This window comes from Leuresthes tenuis, unplaced genomic scaffold (genome assembly GCF_036924035.1).
Source record: "Leuresthes tenuis unplaced genomic scaffold, fLeuTen1.0.hap1 SCAF_2, whole genome shotgun sequence".
In the NCBI taxonomy this organism is placed as follows: domain Eukaryota; kingdom Metazoa; phylum Chordata; class Actinopteri; order Atheriniformes; family Atherinopsidae; genus Leuresthes; species Leuresthes tenuis.
The window spans coordinates 23,945,609-23,968,329 of NW_027325356.1; the positions used below are offsets into that span (position 1 = coordinate 23,945,609).

Here is a 22,721-nt window from a genome sequence, read left to right on the forward strand (position 1 = left end):
GTACCAGATGGCTCCGCCCATATGCAGTGTGCCCTTTGGCCAGGTAGACTAATGAATCCTTGTGGGAGTTAATCTGGCATTAGACCCTCTATGGGGAAAGAAGCCACTCTTTTCCCATAGCTACTCTGAAATAGTGTGGAGCTTTTTACCTGTAACATATGTTCACAGTTATGGAGAAAAAAAGTGTTTTGACCATTTTATGTTACCCAGAAGATTATTGGTTAAATGTCTACATTCAAGTACATATGAAATTCTTAGATGATGGACCCTCCTGTCTTTGAGCTGAGCTTTGGTGATCTTATTATATTTGAACTTGGCTTATCAGAAACAAGTAATTCAGTAATTATAATTATAATCCAACAGCATATAAATGTGTTGAGCTCTTAAATGCCTTCTCAATAACTAAAGTGGCACAATAGATCTGATCTTTTATACAGACAGTAGGGGCAAAGATGTTTGAAACTCATGCTTTGAGAAAAAATATTTGAATGTAGCACCTCCTCTTGACCTTTAAAGTTGGATGTAATATAACCCACCAGCTGTAATTATTATGATTCAAGTAGTCAGTGTCCAATAAATTATTCTAATACATTTATAAAAAAAATTAATGAATAATTACATAAACTGTCACCTGTCACAAATTGTATAATCTCTGAAAGGCGCTACTTTCCCTTTTTCTTTTCTTTGATTCTTTCCCAACTTTAGTTAAATGTGCATTTAATTCTAAATTTGGTTACATATTCTGCATTTTATGTTGGCCAGTAAAGATACAGGAAAATTTTTTTTTGTTTTATGCTTTATCTACTTGAACATAAGTTCAACAAATTTTAGATTGAGAATTAAAGAGATACGTTTTTGTTGCCGAACACTACCAACCATCAAATGTAATTTCAGTGCAAAAGTTTTGAGCTACCTTTAATTTCTTTGTATTTTTCTTCCAAGGAGCCAAACCTTCATAGACAATTTAAAGTGTTCTTGAGTAATAGTTCTGCAGACAATCTGAAGGTTTTTCAAAGTTTTCTTTTTGACTTTGGTTGCTTTTTCACTCATTATTCAGTCCAGTCCTTGTGTCTTCATTGTTTTTTAGAAGTTTTGTCAAGTCACTTAACACTTAACTATGAATAATTCAAGCATAAAAAAGACTCCTTAATCAAGGGCTGAACTAGTGTTGTGTCTACACAAAACAGACGATATAGCAATGAACCAATAATATTTTCTTTTTTATCTTTGGGCACTTCCCCCCCTAGCAGTCACAAAGATATTATTTGTCCCTAATTCTTTTGTTGCATCCGTGTAAAATTACAAAGATTACACAGTTTGACACACAGTTAATATATTTGATACAAAAAAGTGATTCCCAAAGAGCTTTAACCCAAAAGCTTGAAGTATCACGGCAGCTGCAGTGTATCCTTATAATGGTTTTAGAGGCGCTGCACTGGCGGCAGCCTACTGCAGAAGCTCTGACCATATTATGTTTTACAGGTTTTCTTTTTCTTTTCTGTAAGAACACCCATTTCCTTTTAAGCTGGTTTGGATTATGTGCTGTTCAATAAATTCTGCTGGTATTTCTGGCACTATCTCCTAACTGTTATGATGCATAACCATGGCAACTGTAAGGTTGTTTGCATGTAGAAGCAGCTGAGACTATATAGACAGACTAGAAACTGCAGACAGTAAAGGAAGAGGGATTGCAGTGGTTAACATAAGATGGTCTCCACACCCTGGATTTTGAATTGTTGACTGTGAGTTTCTGTCCAGTTCTTGTGTCATTTGGCATAGCTCAGCCTTTTCTCCCTGTTTCCCCTCCATAAGAATGGCTTCTTGACAGCCACCCTTCCATGGAGACCTCAACATTATTGAAGCAGTGTGGGATCATCTTGACAGAGAACCGAACAAAAGGCAGCCAACATCCAAAGAAGAGATTTGGGATGTTCTTCAAGAAGCCTGGAGAACTATTCCTGAAGATTACTTAAAGAAATTACAAGAAAGATTGTCTAACAGGGTTCAGGCTGTGTTGGAGAATAAATGTGGTCATAGGAAATATTGACTTTCAAGCTCATTAATTCTCCAAAAGTCCTGTTTTTGATTTATAGACTGCATTTCAATTTACTTTTATAAATATTTAGATAAAATACTGCAGCTATTTCCCATTTTCCCATGTATAAAAAAAATGAGGGGTGGCTCATATTGTAATACACCAAACAGGTGTTGTAACAACTGTTAAGGAGTTATCAGCTTATTGTTCCATTTACGCTTCTCTTTGCTTGTCAGTTGAATTTTTTAGGGGATTCTTTTGATTAGCTAAAGAGAACAAGATGCTTGCAGAAGATTATGGTTTGAAATTAAATGGCTATGGTTCAGATGAGTATCAGATTTTTTTTCAGCTCAATACGCCATCTTACAAATTTTACCAAAAATTAATACAAAAATATAAAGTGTCTGGAGAGTTGTTTGTAGAAAGTGTAGACGGCAGTTTTTTTTAAAAATTGTGTATAATCGAAGCTACTGAAATCTACTTTAGCCACAAAACTCTCAAAGTCACAGTGACCAAACTGTTTCAGAAACCACAATGGTGGCATTAATAAAGATTGCTTTTACTTTCTGTAATGAAGAAATAGTTGCAATTGTTATCAGGAATAGTTACTATGTGTGGTGTTCATTTTAACATCAAAATATCAGTTTTTGTACTCCACTTTAATGGGTGTGAAGACTTTCCTAACACAGATTCTATGTGTGTTTACTGGGGAATGTGCCACAGTTGTTGAGCTTTGACACAACATGGCTGCATAGCAAACTGAGTTCTGCTGCCAGTTTTAATGATTCACTGCTGGAAAGATTAAGAAATGTGCTATCCTTTTTGCCTTCCCATTAGACATGAGTGCTGCATGTGCCTGAATATGAAACCTCACACACTCCGAGTACATACGACTTTGATATCAAGGGATATGAAGCCAGAGGGAACTGAGACTGAATACAAGGAATATGTGGGATGAAGCATACCATGTGATGTTAGTGCTTTAATCTGCATGATCATACCTCAAGGACTATCCATTTCTTCCCAATGACCTATATATGGCCAACACCATTAGTAAGCAGATCAGAATGTGTGGTATGTTAAACATAACATATTCCACATACAGTATAAAATAATCTTGAAGTCACATTTATAATGTATTCAAAGAGCTTTGAATTTTGTGTGAGCTGGTGTATCTGAATGGCTGATTGCTTGTGTCAAACGTGCATCTTTCATCATGTTTTCTCCTCTAATTCATCAGCATGTATGTGAACACTTGCAAACGAGAAGGCAATTTCAGGTAATTGCAAAGTACAGTTCAATCAAGCTTTGGAGTTTGTAAAGTTAGTGATCCAGACGATCCAAACACATCTGTGCCTCAAAGAAACTGAACAAAACAAAAATAAGTGATTGCATTTAAAAGCCAAAACTTACTTATGCCACACTATTTTTGTCATGAAGAAACATCTGAGCTAATGTGAGAAAATCACCAAAGAAGATTAGCATTTGTCCCGCCTTGCTTTCCGTAATTACTTACAATTAAATCTCTGATCAGTTAATTCTGAAAGCTGAACAGCAGCACCTTCTGACATCTGGGCTCGACGCAGCTGCAAAGACAGAATGGTACATTAGTAAGTTGGACCAGGTTAAGCATATGACAGCATTTATCTGTACAAATCCACAGTGTTTACATAACTATTTGCTTCCAAATTAAATGAACCTGTGAGTAAATAATATATTATGTATGTGTGTATGCGTGAGTGTGGTGATCCATGAATTTGTGATCATGTTGGGAGTTTAATGAATTATGAATGTAGGTAGATGTGCCAGACTTAAAGCTCAAGTCTGTGTTTTTTCACACCTGAAATGGAAGTACGTTTTTCTCTATCTCTCTGAAAAATCTCAGGTTACACAGGTGTCTCTTTTTATTATATTAGTACTCCTAGCAGTGCTGCTACTCATAGCACTTGAAAAATGTGTTTCATTGTGTTTATTGAAGTGGAACATAAGATTCTTTTTTTTTTACACTGTCTGTTATGTTGTCAAAGTTATTATAACAAATTACCAATAAGGTAACACTCATTTAAAGTTTAAAAAAGCTGAAAAGTTTCAGCAGCAGAAACAGATTTGTTAGGATTATTTGGCAAGCTATTTTAACAGATGCCATGTATATCCACTGTTCTAGTTTCCCTTTTGCCTCTTTTCACCTGTGCTTTTCCTTATTATCCATCATAATGTCACAATAGTAGATGTTCACATTAAAGTAAGCCAAAGTTTTAAATTAGGCAAACATGTGTAAAGATGCTCGCATCATGAGACCAATGAATGTTACCTGCTGTCAGGTACGGTGCAAATAAGGTAGGACCCAGATGCAGTTCTTTCAAAAATCAAAAAGGTTTATACCAACCAAGACAAGGAGCACGAACAAAAGGAGCGGCAGAGCCAGATCATCAAAAATACTTTGAACTATGAAAAACAAAAAAAGGCTATGAAAACAAGACTATGAATAAATACTTTGACCAAGACTATGAGGCAGGAAACCAGGCTTAGCTTTCTCTGAGAATAACATGAAGGGTTGGTGAGGATTGTGCCATGGACATGAGTGAACCAGGAAACTAAATACTGTTGTTACCATTTACCAAGGAGAGACTGCTGTGGAGAGGAATATGAAGCACGAGAATAAATCAACAGTTGTGAAGTCATTATATCCTCTTATCTATGTGTTTATAACTAACCATAATGTTGTTACGGTAACATAAATCGGTGAATGATACATAATAAATTGAAAGGTTCAAATAGAGCCTGTGATTAGTATTGAATGAACCCACTCGCAGCAATCTGACATCACTGACTGCCTCTAAAAATCCTGATCAGAGCACCTTGAAAAATGTTTAAGTACTACCTGTCAGTGTAACACTGCATCAGATAGCTATGGATGTGACTTACCAACATTTTCCTAACATCTTTTTTTTTTTTTTGTGGCCATTTACTTAATGCCAAGCAGGTCCATGCTGTATAGGCACAGCTCACAAGCACTGGGTGTTGCTCCTCAGCAAGCTTCTGACAGTTTGCTTATCAGAAGACAATTGTTTTTTTTTTTTTTTTGGGGGGGGGGGGGGGGGGGGGGGGGGGGTGTCTTGAATAGAGAGGCGCTACATTATCTCGTTTAAGACCGAGGATGCATCATGACTCATGCAAGGCGACTCCAGTGGAATATCACAGTAAAATACTAAGCTGTTAAGGTAGATAAAAGGTCCCCTTTAACAGTGTTGTTTTTTTTCCACTCAATGACTCCAGTGAAACCTAGCTTTTCTGCAGCAGGCACGTATTTCAGTGCCTCTTCTCTGTTCAGTCAGTAAGGGACGATAGAAAGGGACAGTGGCCAACACTTATAGAAGAGGTGTTTGGACATGTTATCTGTGTGGTTTACCGAGAAGACTGCTGTGCACTGTGTGAGAAAAAAGTATATAAGACCTGATTTTGTTTACCCTTTTTCTTTCTTTCTTTCTTTTTGAACTTTTTTTTTAAGATCAGATTTATTATTATGCACATATATATACATAAACGACAATTGTCCTCCGCTTTGAACCCATCCAGGTTGGCACCTGTTGAACACATACATGCGCATGCACAGGGTCACACACTCATAGAGACAGATGCCATACGCTGGAGCGATGGGCAGCCAATCACAGCATGGGGGTACGGTGCCTTGCTCAAGGGCACCTCGGCCGTGGCAAGGAGGTGGACTGACACCCCTCCAGCTGTCAGTTCCACCAATTTTTGAGTGGCGAGAGTGGGAATCAAACTGCCAATCTTCCGGTTACTGTTTGATTACAACCAAGGATCCTGAGTCTAAATAGTTATATTTGGGACAGCTGAAACAAACTTAATGTTCTTCAAGTATAGTTGTTATAATATATAGGAGGAAATTCCAGGACCTCATATTTATCACTTTCTATCTTACGTCTTTGAGAAAGGTATAAATGTGGTTTTGTTATTATTATTTTTTTTTTATTATTTTTTTCAATTCAACTAGCTTTATTCTTTAAAAACCCCTTGATACTTGTCAATCACTTAGAGCTTAATTGTTTCAATCATTATATGTCTCCGTTTTTATTGACACTGTTAGTGTTGTATCTCACAAGCTTAAGATACAGAGTCTGTGCAAGGGATCTGGCACGGGGTGCAGTGTGTTGACTTTGGTTTTAAATTTCATCTCGGGTGCTAAGCAAGCAAGTAGAACAGAACAGATAAGATTTAGATTTGAGGACGATAAGTTCCTTTGCTCACTGAGGCTTTTATCTTTGTTTTGTTTTTAGAAACAAAGCTCACAATTTAAAAAAGAAAAAAGGGAAAACATTTCAGAAATTATATAGCATAAGTATAATATAAATATATATTTAAAATGTTTGTTGTGATTACTGTGCTATTTTGGCATCACTAGTGTTTGTTTTTCACTGTTTAGGATGGTATCTGTAATATGGATAGGAGCCTGAAAAACACATCAGGAAAGAAGATGGGATAATGTGACCAAGTAGGGGTCACAACTTCATAAAAATGCAGCTCACACTCATGCCTGCTGCTTACAAAGTCCTGTTTCATGTTGGTTTATTCAGTAGTGGCATCACAGTTTTAAAACTAGCCAAAATGCCTGTATATGTTAGATTATGTGTTTATAAAAGAAATAAGACTGAAAGATGAATAGAGTGGTGCACAACCTATGACAGCTTAAGCACCACAGATTCCTTTCAGCTGTCATTCACACTTAAGGACAGCTTTGCCTTTTATAGTTGTTTTTTTTTCTTTTTCTCTTTCTTTTGCCAAGCCCTGGTGGTCAACAGTGGTATTCCACCTACTCCAACAAGTTAAGGCAATTTATTGGATCAGCAGAGACTTCAAATTGAAAGTGACATACAGCATGTCAGTCGCAGGCCCCTGAATGCAACAAAAAACTGTTTTCCTTGACTTATGCATCATTATGACAACAGAGTGCAGGCTTACTCTTGTGCCAAGTTCTTTCTTCTTGGTCAGCTGTTTTAGTCAGCTTGGAAAACACGGTAAACGGTTGAAATGAGGTGTTTTCTATCAACCATCTCATGCCTGCCAGTTCTAAACTAAGTCAGCTTTAATTGACTCCTGAAAATAAACGCTCCTCCTTGGAAAACAAAGTGTGATCTGGCTCATTGCAATATGCGTGATTTAATGGTTATTTTGTAAATACCTGAAATAAGATTATGAACAGTAAGGTGTATAAAGTTTTATCAGTATGCTTCACTTGATTTATAACCAAGAAAATGTTGTTTTCCTCTGCAGGCAGGTTTCGAAATGATCACTGTTTGGAACAAAAAGTCACTCTCATTGAGGCTCCACATCAGTCATGTGTGACGGTTGTTGTTGCATTAACATTGCAAACTTGTCAATTAGCAGAGAGGGAAAAAAAAAGAGCCTAAAGAATCACCAAAGAGAAAGTGACTGGTGCATTTCGGCTTACTTTATGTTTTTAGAGAATTTGGCCAGAGGCTTGAGCATTTCTCCGGAGAAATGGGTTTATGTTGAACTGTTGATGGTGCACCTCATTACTGGAGCTTGGAGCCTCTCTGAGGACTGATTACGGATTAAGCACGTTTGAAAGTGCTAGCACGTACATGCTGCATCCTCCTTGTTTCATTATCCATACAGAGTTCCTTCATCTATAGCTTACTGTATAAGAAGGGAAGTCATCGATGTGTCTGACGGTTTCAGCATTGTGTGCTGTTGAAGGATTCCTCAAAAAAGCCCCAGTCTGCTCCAAAACACTCCCCCACTCCTAAAGTTCAATCCAACTTTCTCAAATATCAATAGACAGGACTGGAAAACGCAAATCTGTCATTTGACTGTTGGCCAGACTAATCTTTGATGGTGTGTGATGCTCTCAGTTGTAAATGATGTACAAAATGTGAATGTGACACAAATACATTTGCTATATTTGAAAGTATTTTTAATGAACCAAAGACATGCCTATTTCCCAATGAATCCAGACAACTGCTGTAGATGCTGCTGCTCTGGATGACATCTGGCAAAAATGTAAAACAACACATTTTGACCATTGAACTATCAGTGTTTGACAGTAACCACGACATCAGTGTTTTGTTGAATTTGTTCTCCAATGAGAAAGCCCTTCCAAATCCTTCTCATGAGCTCCTTCTGCTCAGTTAAAAGCTCATAGATACGACTTCACACTTACGTGCTTTTTTATATATTAGAAATAAAAATAAAATAGGATGTGAGAAAAAAAAGCACTTTTAATCCCTTTACTTTAAAGAAAGAATGTTATTTCTTTGGAAATTAGCACTTTTTGTCAGCAGAAATGCTCTAATTTATTCTGGAAGTTTGCTCACTTTAATTTCCTTTGCTCTCTTTTTGTTTTCAGTTGTCATTTGTGAATATTGATGTTATTAAGTCTCTTTATCGCTGGACTCAGTCACTTTGGTGCAATAAAAATCAGTTAAAAACAGCAAAAAATGAGCCAGAATGTGAAGTTGTCTGTTGCTTTGTTTTAAATCATCAATGTTTTCAAATAATTTAAGATATTTTGCAGTAAAAGCAATTCCAAGAAAATATTGTTCATAGGGGACTGAGAACAACCTCAGCTTATGTTAATATTAATTTGATCAAGTGACTCTGCCATAGTCTCAGACATTTATCAGCTTGAGCTCAGATCAACATTGACGGGAACACAATGCCCAGGTGCACAATGAGGTCACTTGTGGTTGTAAGCAGGTTACTTTTTTGTAATCGAAACATATGTTTATTGACCACAATAGGTCAATATCACTACTGGCAATAGGAAAAGATTATACTTACTTTTGTAGAGGTGTAACTATGGTTAAAGAACCCTCTGAAATATGTTACTCGGAAAAATTGTTTAAGAAATTTCCAATGGCCACGTGAGAAAGTGCATAAAAAATTTGCACCTGACTTGTCAACCAGGCATCCATGACAAGTGAGTTTTCTTACGTGTCACGTTGAGCGACATGCAAAGGCATACTTTTCCTAACCCTAATACGTATTTTGTTGCCTAAAGATAAACAGGTCAATTAGGCACCTAAACCTAATCAAACAGTTTTTGCAAGTAAACAGTGAGGGAAAACTAAACACAAGTGCAAAAATAAATTGAAACAATGACTAATTACAAAAACCTCCTAAAACTCAGGACTCCTTTTCATCAGACAGTCAAGCACCACTCCTCCTGCCTCCATACATGGAAACACTTGTGGTATCAGAGATGCTTGTGCAGCTTAGATCTGATGGCAGGGTCAAGCAAACCTGTAGAGCTGTTTGAGTTGTAGGACTTGATGTTTATTTGCGTGGTCCCTTTAAATCCCTGTGGTCAAAGTAATTAAAATGTTCAATTGTTAATGATTGTGTTCAGTCAAGTAAATCAATTGTGTCTTTTATCTGAATTGAGCATAATAGTTGCCTCTTTTCACTTGAGGAGAGTATTGCATGAATTAAATTATATGAATTATGAGCCTTGTATGTGCAGTATTATCGAAAGCAGAATTATGGAAAAATAAATAATTTTTTGCCAGTCAACAGAAAAAAACCCCCACAGGAAATAAAGCAGCTTTCCAGACATATTTTAGCAATGCAACTTTTTTTTATATGTGTATTTGCAGACGTAAAACTTACTCAAGTTGATCAGTTAAGTCATTTTATTGGAATTGCCACTACATGACTATTTCACTCCTTAAACTGTCATAGTTTTATGTTTATTTGTTTTGAAGTAAAAAAACATCATTGCACTGTGTTGCTACAGGAATCTGTCTCATGTGCCTCATATCATCATTCTCTCTAATCTCATGTGCCTCCCACACCCTGCACTCTTGTGACGCCAACACGACACCTTAAGGTGTGTCAAATGAATGGTCGGTTCAGCCAGTCTGTGTCATTATGGAGATGGGGATACATAGAGACTTGAGAATCTTGCCTTTCGTGTAATTTAAGACCTTTTACACATTCAGCATTTTGATGCATAATTCACAGATACAGGAGTAAGGCAGGGTTCACATGTATGCATTCCAGGCATAAACAATCCTGCTTCCCATTCACTTTGAATGGAGTATAATGTTATTGCCTCTGGAAATGATTCTGCTCATCTCTAACTGTGTTCACTTCATCTTGCTTACAAACTGTAACACCAATTCACAACAAAATAATTTCATGCCACTTTAGAAAATAACACCACAAATTACTTTTCAGCAAGCACTTGGAATCTGTTTTAACTGTAACTATTCTCGTCGTCACTGTTTCAGCCACAGAAGATAAAAACCAAAGTGTTTTTCAAAACTAACACCGGACCCAGCTTGCAACTAGCTGATGAACATGGTGACATATTTAGCACCTAAAAGCCCCATGGAGAGTTCCATTCATTGCTTCTCCAGAGAGTCCATGTGCATGCTGATGTTAGGTATCCTGTAAATGAGTAATTAAGCAATTGTTTCTGTAATATGTGAATAACATTATAACTAGTTATAACTAGTCAGTGATTTGTTTACGGCTTGTTGTGCAGGCATCGAGTCAACAAAAATAAGTTAATGCACCCTCACCCATGTTGGTTGGCTGATCTAAAGCAGGCCCCATGTATAAAACTGACTAGACTCAGCTCTAAAAACTAGAATATAGTCACTAATCCTTTGCCTTACATCTGATATACATAACGCTGATGTGAGTCATTGTTTCAGTAAGGAAAAACTGTATGAGCCATGGGCTCTCCTGTATCAAAGTTACTTTCTGTTTCATTTGATGGCAGGTGACCGACAAATATTATCCTTTCTGATTTGTTACGGTCCGACCGTCTTTGATAGCCTCCGTGATGAGAAGCCGAAAATCACAAGAGATTTTCGATCAAAGACTCAGCTCAGCCTTTTGAAAAATCCAAATGCTGTGGCAGTGGTGTGTGTAAAAACAGTGCTCCGTGTCTTTGTCTCCTTCAGGTGAGCACCTTCGTGTCTGTCCTCAGGGATACACCTGCTGCACATCTGAGATGGAGGACAAACTCAACCAGCAGAGCAAACAGGAGTTCGAGAATATGGTCGAGGAGAGCAGCCGCCATATGAGGACAACATTTATCTCAAGGCATAAAGTGTTTGATGGTAAGTTAACAAGTTTTTACCTTTTTAACATGCATAGATTGTTATACATACTAATTAACACCATTATCACCTCCACCCTATGTTGAATGTACTCAAGAAAAGCACGGTCAAACTTTTAGATGCATACAACTGATGCCACAGTTATCTATGTACGTTATTAATGTATAAGAACATTTGCTGATTTTTGGGTTCACTTTATCCACAGGGCTATCTCTCCAGCCATCACATCTGCTCATTCACATTCAGACACCATGGTGATATCATGATTTACTGATAAACCGAAAAAGCAAACACCCCAAATAAGATAACCATCTACATTGCAACTGTATAAAGAGACGCCAATACTCTTTTTGTTATATGAATATTTTTGGATTTGGTCCTAAAAACATGACTTTGGGGGACAGAGAGCCAAGAAAATGCTTGACCAAGTTTAATTGGAGTCACTGGGTTGAGATGGATACTTGACAAAAAAATGTAATGTTGGTGGCTGATAAGTGGATATGAGAGCTGTGTCCAGTCAGGGTGTGTGAGCAGGATATCAGACAGGGTAAACGGAGCGGGTGTGTAGTTTAGTCCAGGATATTGTGGGAGAATAAGCTGGGCAGGCAGGCAGATGGACGAGTCTTAGAGTGAGGATGCTGGTAATCGTTGGATGAGTAACATGCAGTAACTAAGCACTTAGAGCCTTGAAATCTGAGGCAGATACAGGAGATGATCTGCTCAAAGTCAACAAAAAGCCGTTGGTGAAGCACTGAGCATAGCACAATAAGAGTGTTAACTATTAAGACTCGGGCAATGAGAAGAGTGTGGACCTGGCTCTGTACTGTGCACATCGCATCAGTTGAAGAGTTATTCATGTCAAGTGTGGTGGTGGAAAGGAGAGCGCCACACCCAGGTGACACACAAAGGACAAACAGGGAATCCAAACAAAAACAGGAGCAAAAAGAGTTAAAAGGAGAGTGTTTGTGACAGGGGATATATTTACTTTATATTAAGTTGAGAAATCAGCGTATTAAATCCTTTTTATAGATAAAGGATTTACAAAAAATAATACAAAAAAGAAAACACTTTTGTAACCTTACTCAATACTCTTCCTGTATCTCATTTAAAGTGTGATAGTGTCATTAGGAATTAAGACGTTTTTCTAGATTTTTAACTTAAATCGATTTCTCAGTTCAGAGGCAAGCGGAGAGAGGAGAGAAAGAGGCACAAAAAGATAAATGAGAAAAGCTTGTAAAAAATGCATTTACTATGCTTTGAAGAAAAATATATACTTACATATTTAAAACATATTATATATATATATATATATATCTTTTGTATGTCACAAATCTTACACAGTTTAACAAACTGTGTAAGATTTCTTAGATTTTCTTGCAATTTTTTTCATAATAAATCTGTGGTGTAATTTAAAATCCTATTTGTTATGTAAAATACAAGCATCTCAACTTCAATTAATAGCATCTTATGCTTGGTTATGTCAATAAAAGCTTGCCTTTACTGAACATGCTATTTCAAAAAAGATCACTGGGTTGCAGCATCGACCCCATTTAACAGAGAAATCAATGAGCCTGTTTTTTAAAAATATGTTTTCAGTTTTGATATCTGTGTGTTGGAGGTAGGAGGGATGCAAGTTCCTCCGTGCAAAAAGAGATGCTAATGAATCGTGAATCAAAATATTAAAAAAATACAACAACATTGTTTTCTGCTCATGTGTTACAACCTCAAAACTGCCTGCATCGATCAGTAAGTGTGAGGCTGGAATAAGACAGATCAATGTGTCTTTAGGTCCAAACATACTAAGAATTTTTTAATTATTATTATTTGTCTCGGTCAGACAATACACTGTCCTCCTGACAAATTGGCAATACCTGCACCAATGTTTAAATTATTTGCTATTATTATTTGTTTAGTCATACAGTAATTGCTGTCATCTTTAGTCTCATTTGTATCTATATGCTACATAAATAAATTCATATGTATATGTAAAAATGACCACCCCCCCACCCCACACACACACACACACACACACACATCCAACCCTGAGTTGGATTAAGCAGGTATAGGAAATGGATGGATAGATGGACTGATATAGTTTCAAATCGTAAACCATACCAAGTTACATTAGTCATCACTAATAAGACTACATAACGAGTTGTCTGATTAAAGTGCTCTGTGCAGCATACTCCTCTTCTGTAAAAGAGTGCAATTATGTGGGAACACACTACTATAACACTACTGTACCAGCGCATGAGGACTGAGTGAAAGTTTTAGTGCTACTGTTTTCTTTCTCACTTAAGCTAAGCAGCACTGAGGACAGATAAAAGTTACACTGTGCTCTGACGGCAGCAAAAGAAAGTGCCACATTTATAAAATCAGTAACTCACAGCTTTGTTCGCAGTGACTAACCATTTTTAAAAATGTGTGGAATTTATAAAACTGGTCATTTCACATGTCCTGATGACAAAGTTATTACCCTCAGATGTAGAAGGAACTCAGGGAGCAAAATGTTTTACAGCTTTTCTGGGGAACGGGTGTAATAGACAGACATAGAAGACAAAAAGGATTGATCTTTTTCTCTGTAACAACTCGCCTCGTTGCTACAGGTTATTCAAGATTCTCCAGGCTGTTTGAAATGTGTGACAAATTAATTGTAGGACTTTAGTGAAGTTGCCTCCAGAATGTCCGAACTGTATATCAGCACATTCGATTGTAACACTTGTGCAAATGAGCAAAATCGCAACACCTGTCAACATCACATCCCTTTTCCTTGCGTCAAATTTAATCATTGGGTTTGAATCATCCCTCATTAATTTTACAAAGCCCTCATTTCTGTCCTCAGTTATTTATAGTCCAATATTATGAAAACCTAAACTTACTTTTTGATTACTGACTGCTTCCTCTGGAGGCATGTGGGTTTTGATGCATTATTGAGCAATCCTGACTGTTGCACACCAGAATTGAGGCTTGGGTATTCCAAATGTCCAATCTTCTGGGTGAGGACTCTTTTACTCCAACTCTCAACCAGCCTCCATATTCTGTGATCACAGCCCAGCCCAAGTGATACACAGGATGGAAAAAAGCTCTTAAGCAACTATGCAGTACTGCACCTCTGCATTCTTTTGGCTCAGTATGATTACACTCCCCACAGGCTTTTGGTTTTACTCCCTGCAAGTATCACTGCTTTTTGTGGTGGCCCAGTAGGTGCTCTAAGGTAACATGAATCAAGGCCAGGGAATGTGATAAATATTTCCAGTCTTTATGAGAGAGCATGCTGGAGAGACTGAGATAAAGATTCTGTTTTCTTTTCTTTTCTGTCTTCTTTCTTCTGGTCTTCCTGATATCATATATTTGTATTGTCACGACTAGTAGGGCATAATTACCTAAAAAAATCAATCTGTGTCCTAAATCTGAGACATTGATTTTAGGTCCGCTAAGTTATACATTTTTCATTATGATTAATCAAAAATTAATTGCTAATTTATTTTCTCTTCTAATCTGTTGAAGTTTCACCCAGTGAAATATTTTGAAAAGCAAATGCTGCTTATAAATGTGTTTATACTAGCCAAGTCTTTCCCATTAAGAATTTTGCCTTGTCGGCATAATCTGCGTGTGCTGATGTTTTGGCAAATTAACGAGTAACCAGTGGAGAATCTGTGGCATAGAGCTGACAGAAGAGACTGCATTACTTGGAATCAGCCACTAAGAATCTAGATGATGTATAATAATTTCAGCATCTCAGAAAGGGAAACAAAGACCCAGTTGTCCAAAGTTATCTTATTATCGCTCCTCCTCTTCTTTGGTCCTCAACACTATCAGGTAACTTGTGCAATCTGCTGGGGGTTTATATGTTGTTTCATACTGAGCCCATGATCCAAAGAGAATGTTTGACTGATTTCACCAGTGTCAGTGTACATTAATGGTATTGATTCTTTTCATGACATTAAAGTTAGATCGCAATTTCAAATCATTAATGTTGAAAGTCCTAATTGATAACTGCGACATATCACTTGGAAATAGATATCAAATACCAAATGGTATTATGATACAAAAACAAGTTTCATATTAGGTACTTTGACTTAATGTTCTACCTATACTCAGTGTACCCAAAATTTATTTTGGAGAGTCAGAAAGGTTTCCAGAAGGAAAGCTATTCAGAGCAGGGCCACAAGATTTTTTCTTAAGTTAGCCATAGCAGTGTGTGCTGCTATTAGCTGTCTGATGCAGAAGTGACTTGGCCTTTGAGGGAATACAATGTTCACAAAACAAGCAAAAAAATGTAAAAGGATCTTCTGTTGGACCTGCTTCAAGGCAGTGAATACCCTAAACAGATTAATAATAAATATATTGCATTTCTGCCTATAGATCCCCCTAAATACTATTCAAGGACTTTAATCAGGCTTAGATTAGGTTATTGAGGAAGTTGCCTTACTGAGATTATAAATCGTTCAGAGAGATGCTCACTGTTGAAAGCTTACCCTTAAGAGAGATGTAAGACAGAAGAGACCCTCTTGCTATACTTCTTTCTTTCTTGCCTTTTTTTCATGAGAATACATATGTCAGTAAGCACTGTTTTTTTATTTTGGGTAGAACCTGTTCTCTAGCAGGCTCAAGCTAAGCAATTCCTGCTTCGTAGTAATGAACAAACCACACATTAGTACAACAAATGAGCATGCAGGGCCTGTTGCAACTCAAACTACTAACAAACTAGTTTACAAGATAATTCTAGTAAGTTATAAGTACTCTCAAAGTCAAGATGATTTATTCAAGAGATATATTCTTTTTCTTGGCTTCTTTCTCATCACAGTTCACAGATGATAGACTTCTATTTTCCTTCCATGGAAAGTCATATGAAAGTGATATGACTGTAAAACTGCTTTTTATGACACCAGTATTAAAATTAATTGAATGCGCTTTCATAGTGACACAACAATTATATAAATATGTTGGTAGTATTTTCTTTTTTGTGTGTGTTAATCATATAAATTCAAAGTGGATCACTATTTGAAAAAAAACAATAACAGTTATATATCGCACAGATGTACTTCAAATACAAATCAATTGATTTTAAGTGATCTGACATGCTGACCTATGGACATGATGAGACTTTCATCTTAAATTCTTTATTTCCTGCACATCCAACCGGAAAACATTTAGTCCAATCCTTTGCACAGAGCATCTTCAAATCTGGGATGTAGGAGGGTTTTCTCACATTAAACTGTTTTGTTTCATGTCCTCCCACAACATATCTGTTGGATTAAGGTCAGTAATAAGACTTTGCCATTAGAAAACCTTTTCTATAACCATTGTTCAGTAGAACGACTTGTCTGTTTAGTATTGTTGACTTGCTGCATGACCCACTTTCTGTTTAAATAAATTTTATGCACAGATATCCTAAGATTTTACCGGTATAAATCAGAATTAATTGTTCTATTAATGATGGCAAACCACCTTGGACCATATCTAAGGAAAACCGTGATACTACCACTACCATGTTTCAGACGGGTTACGGTTTTTATATTTAAATATTATCTTTTCTCCAACTATAATGCTTTTAATTTTACCCAAGATGTTTCTACTTTGGTCTCATCTGTACTCTAAGTATCTTTTTCTAATAGCATTCTGGTGTGTTATCTTTGGCAACTATACAGCATATTGGTGTGGTGTTTAGCACTGTTGCCTCACAGAAAGAAGGAATCTAGTTCGAAACTCAGCTGGGGCCTCTTTGTGTGGAGGTTGCTTGTTTTCTCTGGGTTCCCTGGCTTCATTCCACAGTCTAAAAACATACATGTTAGGTTAATTGGTGATTATAAATTTACTCCAGAAGTAGGTGTGAGCCCCCGCATCTCACCGATGACTGCTGGGATAGGTTCCAGCACCCCTGCGACCCGACCAACGAATTAAGCAGGTATAGAAAATGAATGGATGGATGGAAGTAGGTGTAAGCATGTATGGTTGTTTTTCTCGGTGTTGGCCCAATCATGGGTTGGTGACCTGTCCAGGGTGTACCCTGCCTCCCACCTGAAGGCAGCTGGGATTGGCTCCAGCCCCCTTGCAACCCTGAATTGGATTAAGCAGGTATAGAAAATGGATAGATGGTCTTTGTCCCTCACAGTCGTTTCATACACTTTATTATTGTTTAATGTTCTGCTGGTGGTTATTCATGGAATTCAAATTGAGCCATTGTTAAATAATCTTTTACTTGCTTAAAAGGTTAAGAGATGCAGTCACCCCCATTCACACAAGACTTATGCTAAGACCGACTCAAATACAACACCGAATTCTCTCTTATCTGGCGTCTCAACAGTTCACAAACCCCTACTGGACTGAGTAAGATGGCTAACACACAATAAAAATTCAGTTAATTCACACATTTGTTGCGGGAAAGCGACTCAGACTTGGAAAAACAACCACTGTGCATTTTTTATAGAAAGTAAAAGAATCCTTTTTTTTTTTTTAAACAGACAGAAACAGATTTTCCGAGGCTATTTATAGATTAAAGTTTTGATAACTCTTCCATTAATTGTTTAATTTATTAAAGCAATTTCTGCTAAGAACCGCTTACATTTTTTGTGCCCAACAGTGCAGTAAATTGGACTTAAAATGACTTACTCTTCATAGTCAACATATTGATTCTCTGTTTTATACTGTGGCCCTTTTAAGAAATTGGAGGGAAAAACAAAGCTTTGGATAAGAAACCAGAGAGTGATGAGTCACAGTCAGCAGAGCACTTCAGAATCAACCTCATTAAAAACAACAGAGGGAAAGATGGGAATCTGTAAACCAGCATGTTGTTAATCATCATCTCAAATGTCTCATGGACTAAGGACAGTTTTCTTTCAAATTAGACACATTTAATTCTCATTTAGTCAAAGCTGGAATAATTCAGAGCATCCTTTATTCTTTCTTTGTTTTTACTGTATATAATTGTGAGACAGATTTTTAGCTTTCTAACTGATAGTATGATTTGGGAGAAGTTAGACCTGATTGATGCTGCGGGACCTTGGAAGGACAGTCTTATGATATATGTGGGTTCAGAGAAAACATAGGACATGTCAACATGGCACCACTATGTCTGGTTATCAGTAAATTACTTTTTCTTAGAGAAACAATATGAAGAAAATAACACCTAAAGACAGACGTGTTGTTTTGCACAGACCTTAGAGTATAAATAGGACCTGGTTTCCTTGTTCGAGGTCTTATCTCTGATACATGCGAGTTGTATGACCCGGTGTACACCGTATTAAAGAATATTCTCTACTTCTGTTGGAGTGATGAGGGATAATCGTTTAGGCCATTTACCACTTTGCTGTAGCGGTATAAGTTCAGTTTTAAAAGCCTTTCAAAGTGAGGGACTGCCCCTCTCTTCTCCATAGCCCGTTTTTGAGTTTCCTTCTTAAAGAATGCCTTGCTCTCTTCTTCACAGAGGGAAACTATGGTAATTTCAGCTCAGTGCTTTAAGGTTTTTGTTATAGGAATGTGGCTTTTATAAGCTGTTTTCATTAAATGCAGTATGTTGACAGCAAGGCATTTTTTTCACAAAGCTGACCAAATTCAAGTCAATAGTTTCATCTGACTGACAGCAAGTGCACACTACTTAAAAAAATATTTTTTCTTCAGAAATATTGACTTAAAAGTCTACATATCCAAGGCCAGTTTTCTTCTTCTACTGTATGTGGATATACAGAAACTCTGTTAATTTACCAACTTCCCCTGACATCACAAACTCAGATTCTTTACATTTATTATTCATGCTTGACATTCATTGAAGTACTTACCAAGTGAAATTTTGAAAATGCCCACAATTCATAGCTGACATCAAATGGTTACATCAAAAGAGGATCTCAAAGGTCCTCATTATATTACACTCGCTCCACTTCAGTGCTGTAGTCAGGAGCTGGAATTATAAACACCATTTTTGTCATTACAAATATTGTGATCTATGAGGAAAGTAAACTATTAGTTCACTTAAGATTTTGAGAGCTCATAGTTAATATCCTCATTTTAAGAAGCTATGTCTGATTTGCTTTTGAAGACTAGTTTGATGGGTTGAGCACAATTAATTACTCCACACAAGCACCACTGTTGCAGTCCTTGATTTTGTGGACTGATTTGTAATTCCCATTATCCTTTGTGCATAATATAATAGCCACCATTATTAATTTATACTATGAATACATTGAATAAGGAGGTTACGCGTGACACAGTGCAAGATTCTGATTTAGTTTGGCCTCATTTAGACAATAAACTCTGGTTAAAAGTTTGGCTGCTGCAGCCAGCAAGATTCTGAATTGGTTTAGGTAAACTGAGAAAAAGTCCACTCACTTAGAAAAAATAACTGGTATAACAAGTATTGCATAGTTGTCCTCAAATATATTAATTCAAGAAGTGTATTTGGCTTTATTAGCTTTATGTTCCTCCCACCATCTTCAGCTGTAGACATTTTTATTTTTCTCATCTATTTGCAGAAAGTAAAAAATGTATTAAGTATCATATCCAATACATTGTATTGTACATTTATGTAATAAAACTCATCTCTGTAAACCTGTGTGTTCAGTAATTGAGCATCAACTCAGGTAGCATATGATTAAATTATGTGTTACCTATCAAACCACATTGTGTGCCCTCGATGTCCACCAAATGCTTTTCTTCCTTCTTTCCTTTTCTGCCTTCAGCAGCATGTTGCTGCATCTTTCTACATTCTTGCTACCTGTAGATCAATGGAATACATGAAACCATTTTCCACAGTGTGTACCGTGTCAGCTGTATACAATAAGTCCTCTAGTCAAAAAAATCATCTATTACACTACTAGAGCACTCTGCAGATTATAACTCTCAACTATCGAGTAGTGACAAATTCATTGCAAATATGACATATTAGTTGTTTTTCAGATGACGGTACACATTGAGAACATTTACAAACTGTTCCAGTTCTTTTTGATATTGTGTAACGAAAGGAAAAAGAAAAATATACACACTTTTTCCTCAAGGGGCTTAAGTCATACACCTTAAATCGCCCTGCATCATTACTTTACATGAAAACTGTCCATAAAAAAGTGTGAAGAAATTGAAGAATCTATGACCATGACACTGTGACTTAGAATTCTACACCTCAATAGAGAGGACATGAACACAAAACAAATGTACGGGACACAAAGGACACCACAGGACTCTATAACCTCTATAACCTGACGATACGAGGCCTTCATTACACAAGAGATGACACTGAATTACACTCAGGGCACAGCACTGACGCCATTGATTTAACCCCTACAGATGAAACCTCTCTGACAGCCGCATGTCCATTTCTGATGAAATCTAAAACCATGTGGACACGCAGTTCCTGGAAGTGTTCATAAATAAATAACCTCTGTTTTGGTGTCCCTGTGTTAACCTAAGTGAATGTCGGGAAGGCTGCAAGTCTCCGAGGACTATGTAGAATGGGGTCTCTCTGGCACTGCTTTAACAGAGAGTTGGTGGCAGCCTCCATCATCTGGCACAGGCTGCAACCTGGTGTCACTTCTGTACTTCAGGATGGATGGCTCTGCATGGCCTGGACACCGTTAACTCTGTCCCACTGGAAAGCTTCAAGGAGAGACTATGTGAGGCATGTCTTTCCACAAGCTTGTGTCGCAACAATGAGAAGGAAATCCACTAGCCATACAGGGCAGTGTGATTCTTCTTTTCAATATATCTATTAGATTTAAACTTTATGTCAGATATTGAAACTCATACACTGTGAAAACTCACTTACAAAAATTCCATCCATGGGATATTGAGTTTGCCTGGTCTACAGCTGAGATCATGCCTTGTGCTGAGACAGATGAAAAATATTACTCCCCTCCTGCAAACGTGCTGATATGACTCCCTCATAGATCCTCACTGTTTCTTCTTCTTTTGATTTCCATGCATCATTTGCAACTGACTGAATGTGGTGACCGTGAGGTTGGCATAATTTTAGCTTAGCATTCACTTGAGATGTGACAGTGAGTAATTGGCATGTCATGCCTTACGAACAACTGCAACGAAAACGATTTGGCATCAGGAGTGCTGAAAGGAAAACAGTGATGATCTTGCATTGCTTGGTCTTTCTTTAATCTTTCCAAAATACTTTTTGCTGCAGTGTGTATTCAACCATTCCGCTGGCGCATCTATTAGATTGATCATAAATTCTCCTGTTTACACTTTATATTGAACCCTGTGGTGAATATCTAAAGGTGAAATCGACTTAAAAATACACCAGTGGCACTTCTTTACATAGTACAATGATAACTATGTGAGCATTTTAAGAATCAGTAGGAATGCGGTTACATGTGAGCCAACAAAGACACAGACCTGGAAAATCTTATATCCCAAATGAGCACTTTTTTGTTCCATACCAGACTTTCAATTCAACTAAGGACAATGACAGAGCTCACTTCCATCACGTGTGTGTAGCATATAATGTTTTTGAAGACACTGTCATGTTGTCATAGTTTTAATTATAGAGCACTATTCAAATTGACATTTGCAAAACCTGTGCAAGCTCCAGATCTTTGTGCTTGCCAGGCTTATGACTCATTACCAGTTGAGTACAAGTAAAGGTAAAACTGAGGAGCAAGCAGATTTCCAAGCAATTTCTCAATGTCTATAAAAGTTAAGTAAAGGTAAATTACTTTACCTTAATATTTATCTTAGACTCAAACAAAAAGGGAGTCAATACAATGTGTCCCACATCAACACTTTGAAAAGAAATCATCCACACAGGACTTCCTTCTTGTAAACCAAGTTCACAAGTAACACATTTTAATTATATGCCGGCTGGGTTTATTCTCCATTACTGGACACACAGATATGCACAAGTGAGTTTTATTACAATACATTTACAGGACAACCTTCATCCTCTTAAATGTTTGCACACCTTTTTGGATTTTCCACTTTCAAATATCCCCGTTGCCTATGTGTAATATGCCAGCAAAGATTTGCAAACAGTGCTATCATTCGTGAAAATGTACGACAGACAGCATATAGCACGTAATATATTTTCCTACAACTTCTCCTAAAATCCTTGAATGTGTGGATTAGTCACAAACACAACTGTGCTGTGTCCAGCCATGGCTATACTCTTGCTCCAACAAAAGTTAACTGTCATTTCCAAATGACACAGTAACAAGGACAAAAATGAACAATACTCTCTTTTTATTCCCCCTCACCCAACCCTTCTGAGAACCTCAGTATTCTCAGTCAGGCACAGGAAACACTCCGCAGGATGGATTAGTCTGACAGAGCTCTGCATGGACGCTTTCACAGGGAGAGGCACTTCAACAGCCAGGTTGAGACAAAGCTGCTTATCCACAGGGTCACTGTAACGTAATGGTGTGTGCAGCCAATTTGCTCCTTTCTATTCAAAGACTGAATATCATCCTAGGGAAGAAATCACTTAGAATTCCTGAGCCTTGCTAATTGACTTCTCCAGTGCTTCCCAACACTGAACTCTGTTTCAGATCTCAGATGATGCCCTCGGCAAAGGTAGCTTTTGTCAAAAAATTAACCGAACATATAAGAGGAACTTGCCCCTGAGATTTGGAACAGAA

At 37.2% G+C, this 22,721-nt stretch overlaps 1 protein-coding gene across 1 annotated transcript in view; it reads left to right on the plus strand.

Annotated features, from left to right (window-relative positions):
• gpc6a (glypican 6a) overlaps positions 1–22,721 on the plus strand; it is a 129,694-nt gene that overhangs the window by 16,354 nt on the left and 90,619 nt on the right. The window contains exon 2 of the mRNA XM_072380756.1: positions 10,990–11,148. Within this exon, the coding sequence (XP_072236857.1) occupies positions 10,990–11,148 (159 nt within the window). The remainder of the gene's footprint in view (positions 1–10,989; positions 11,149–22,721) is intronic.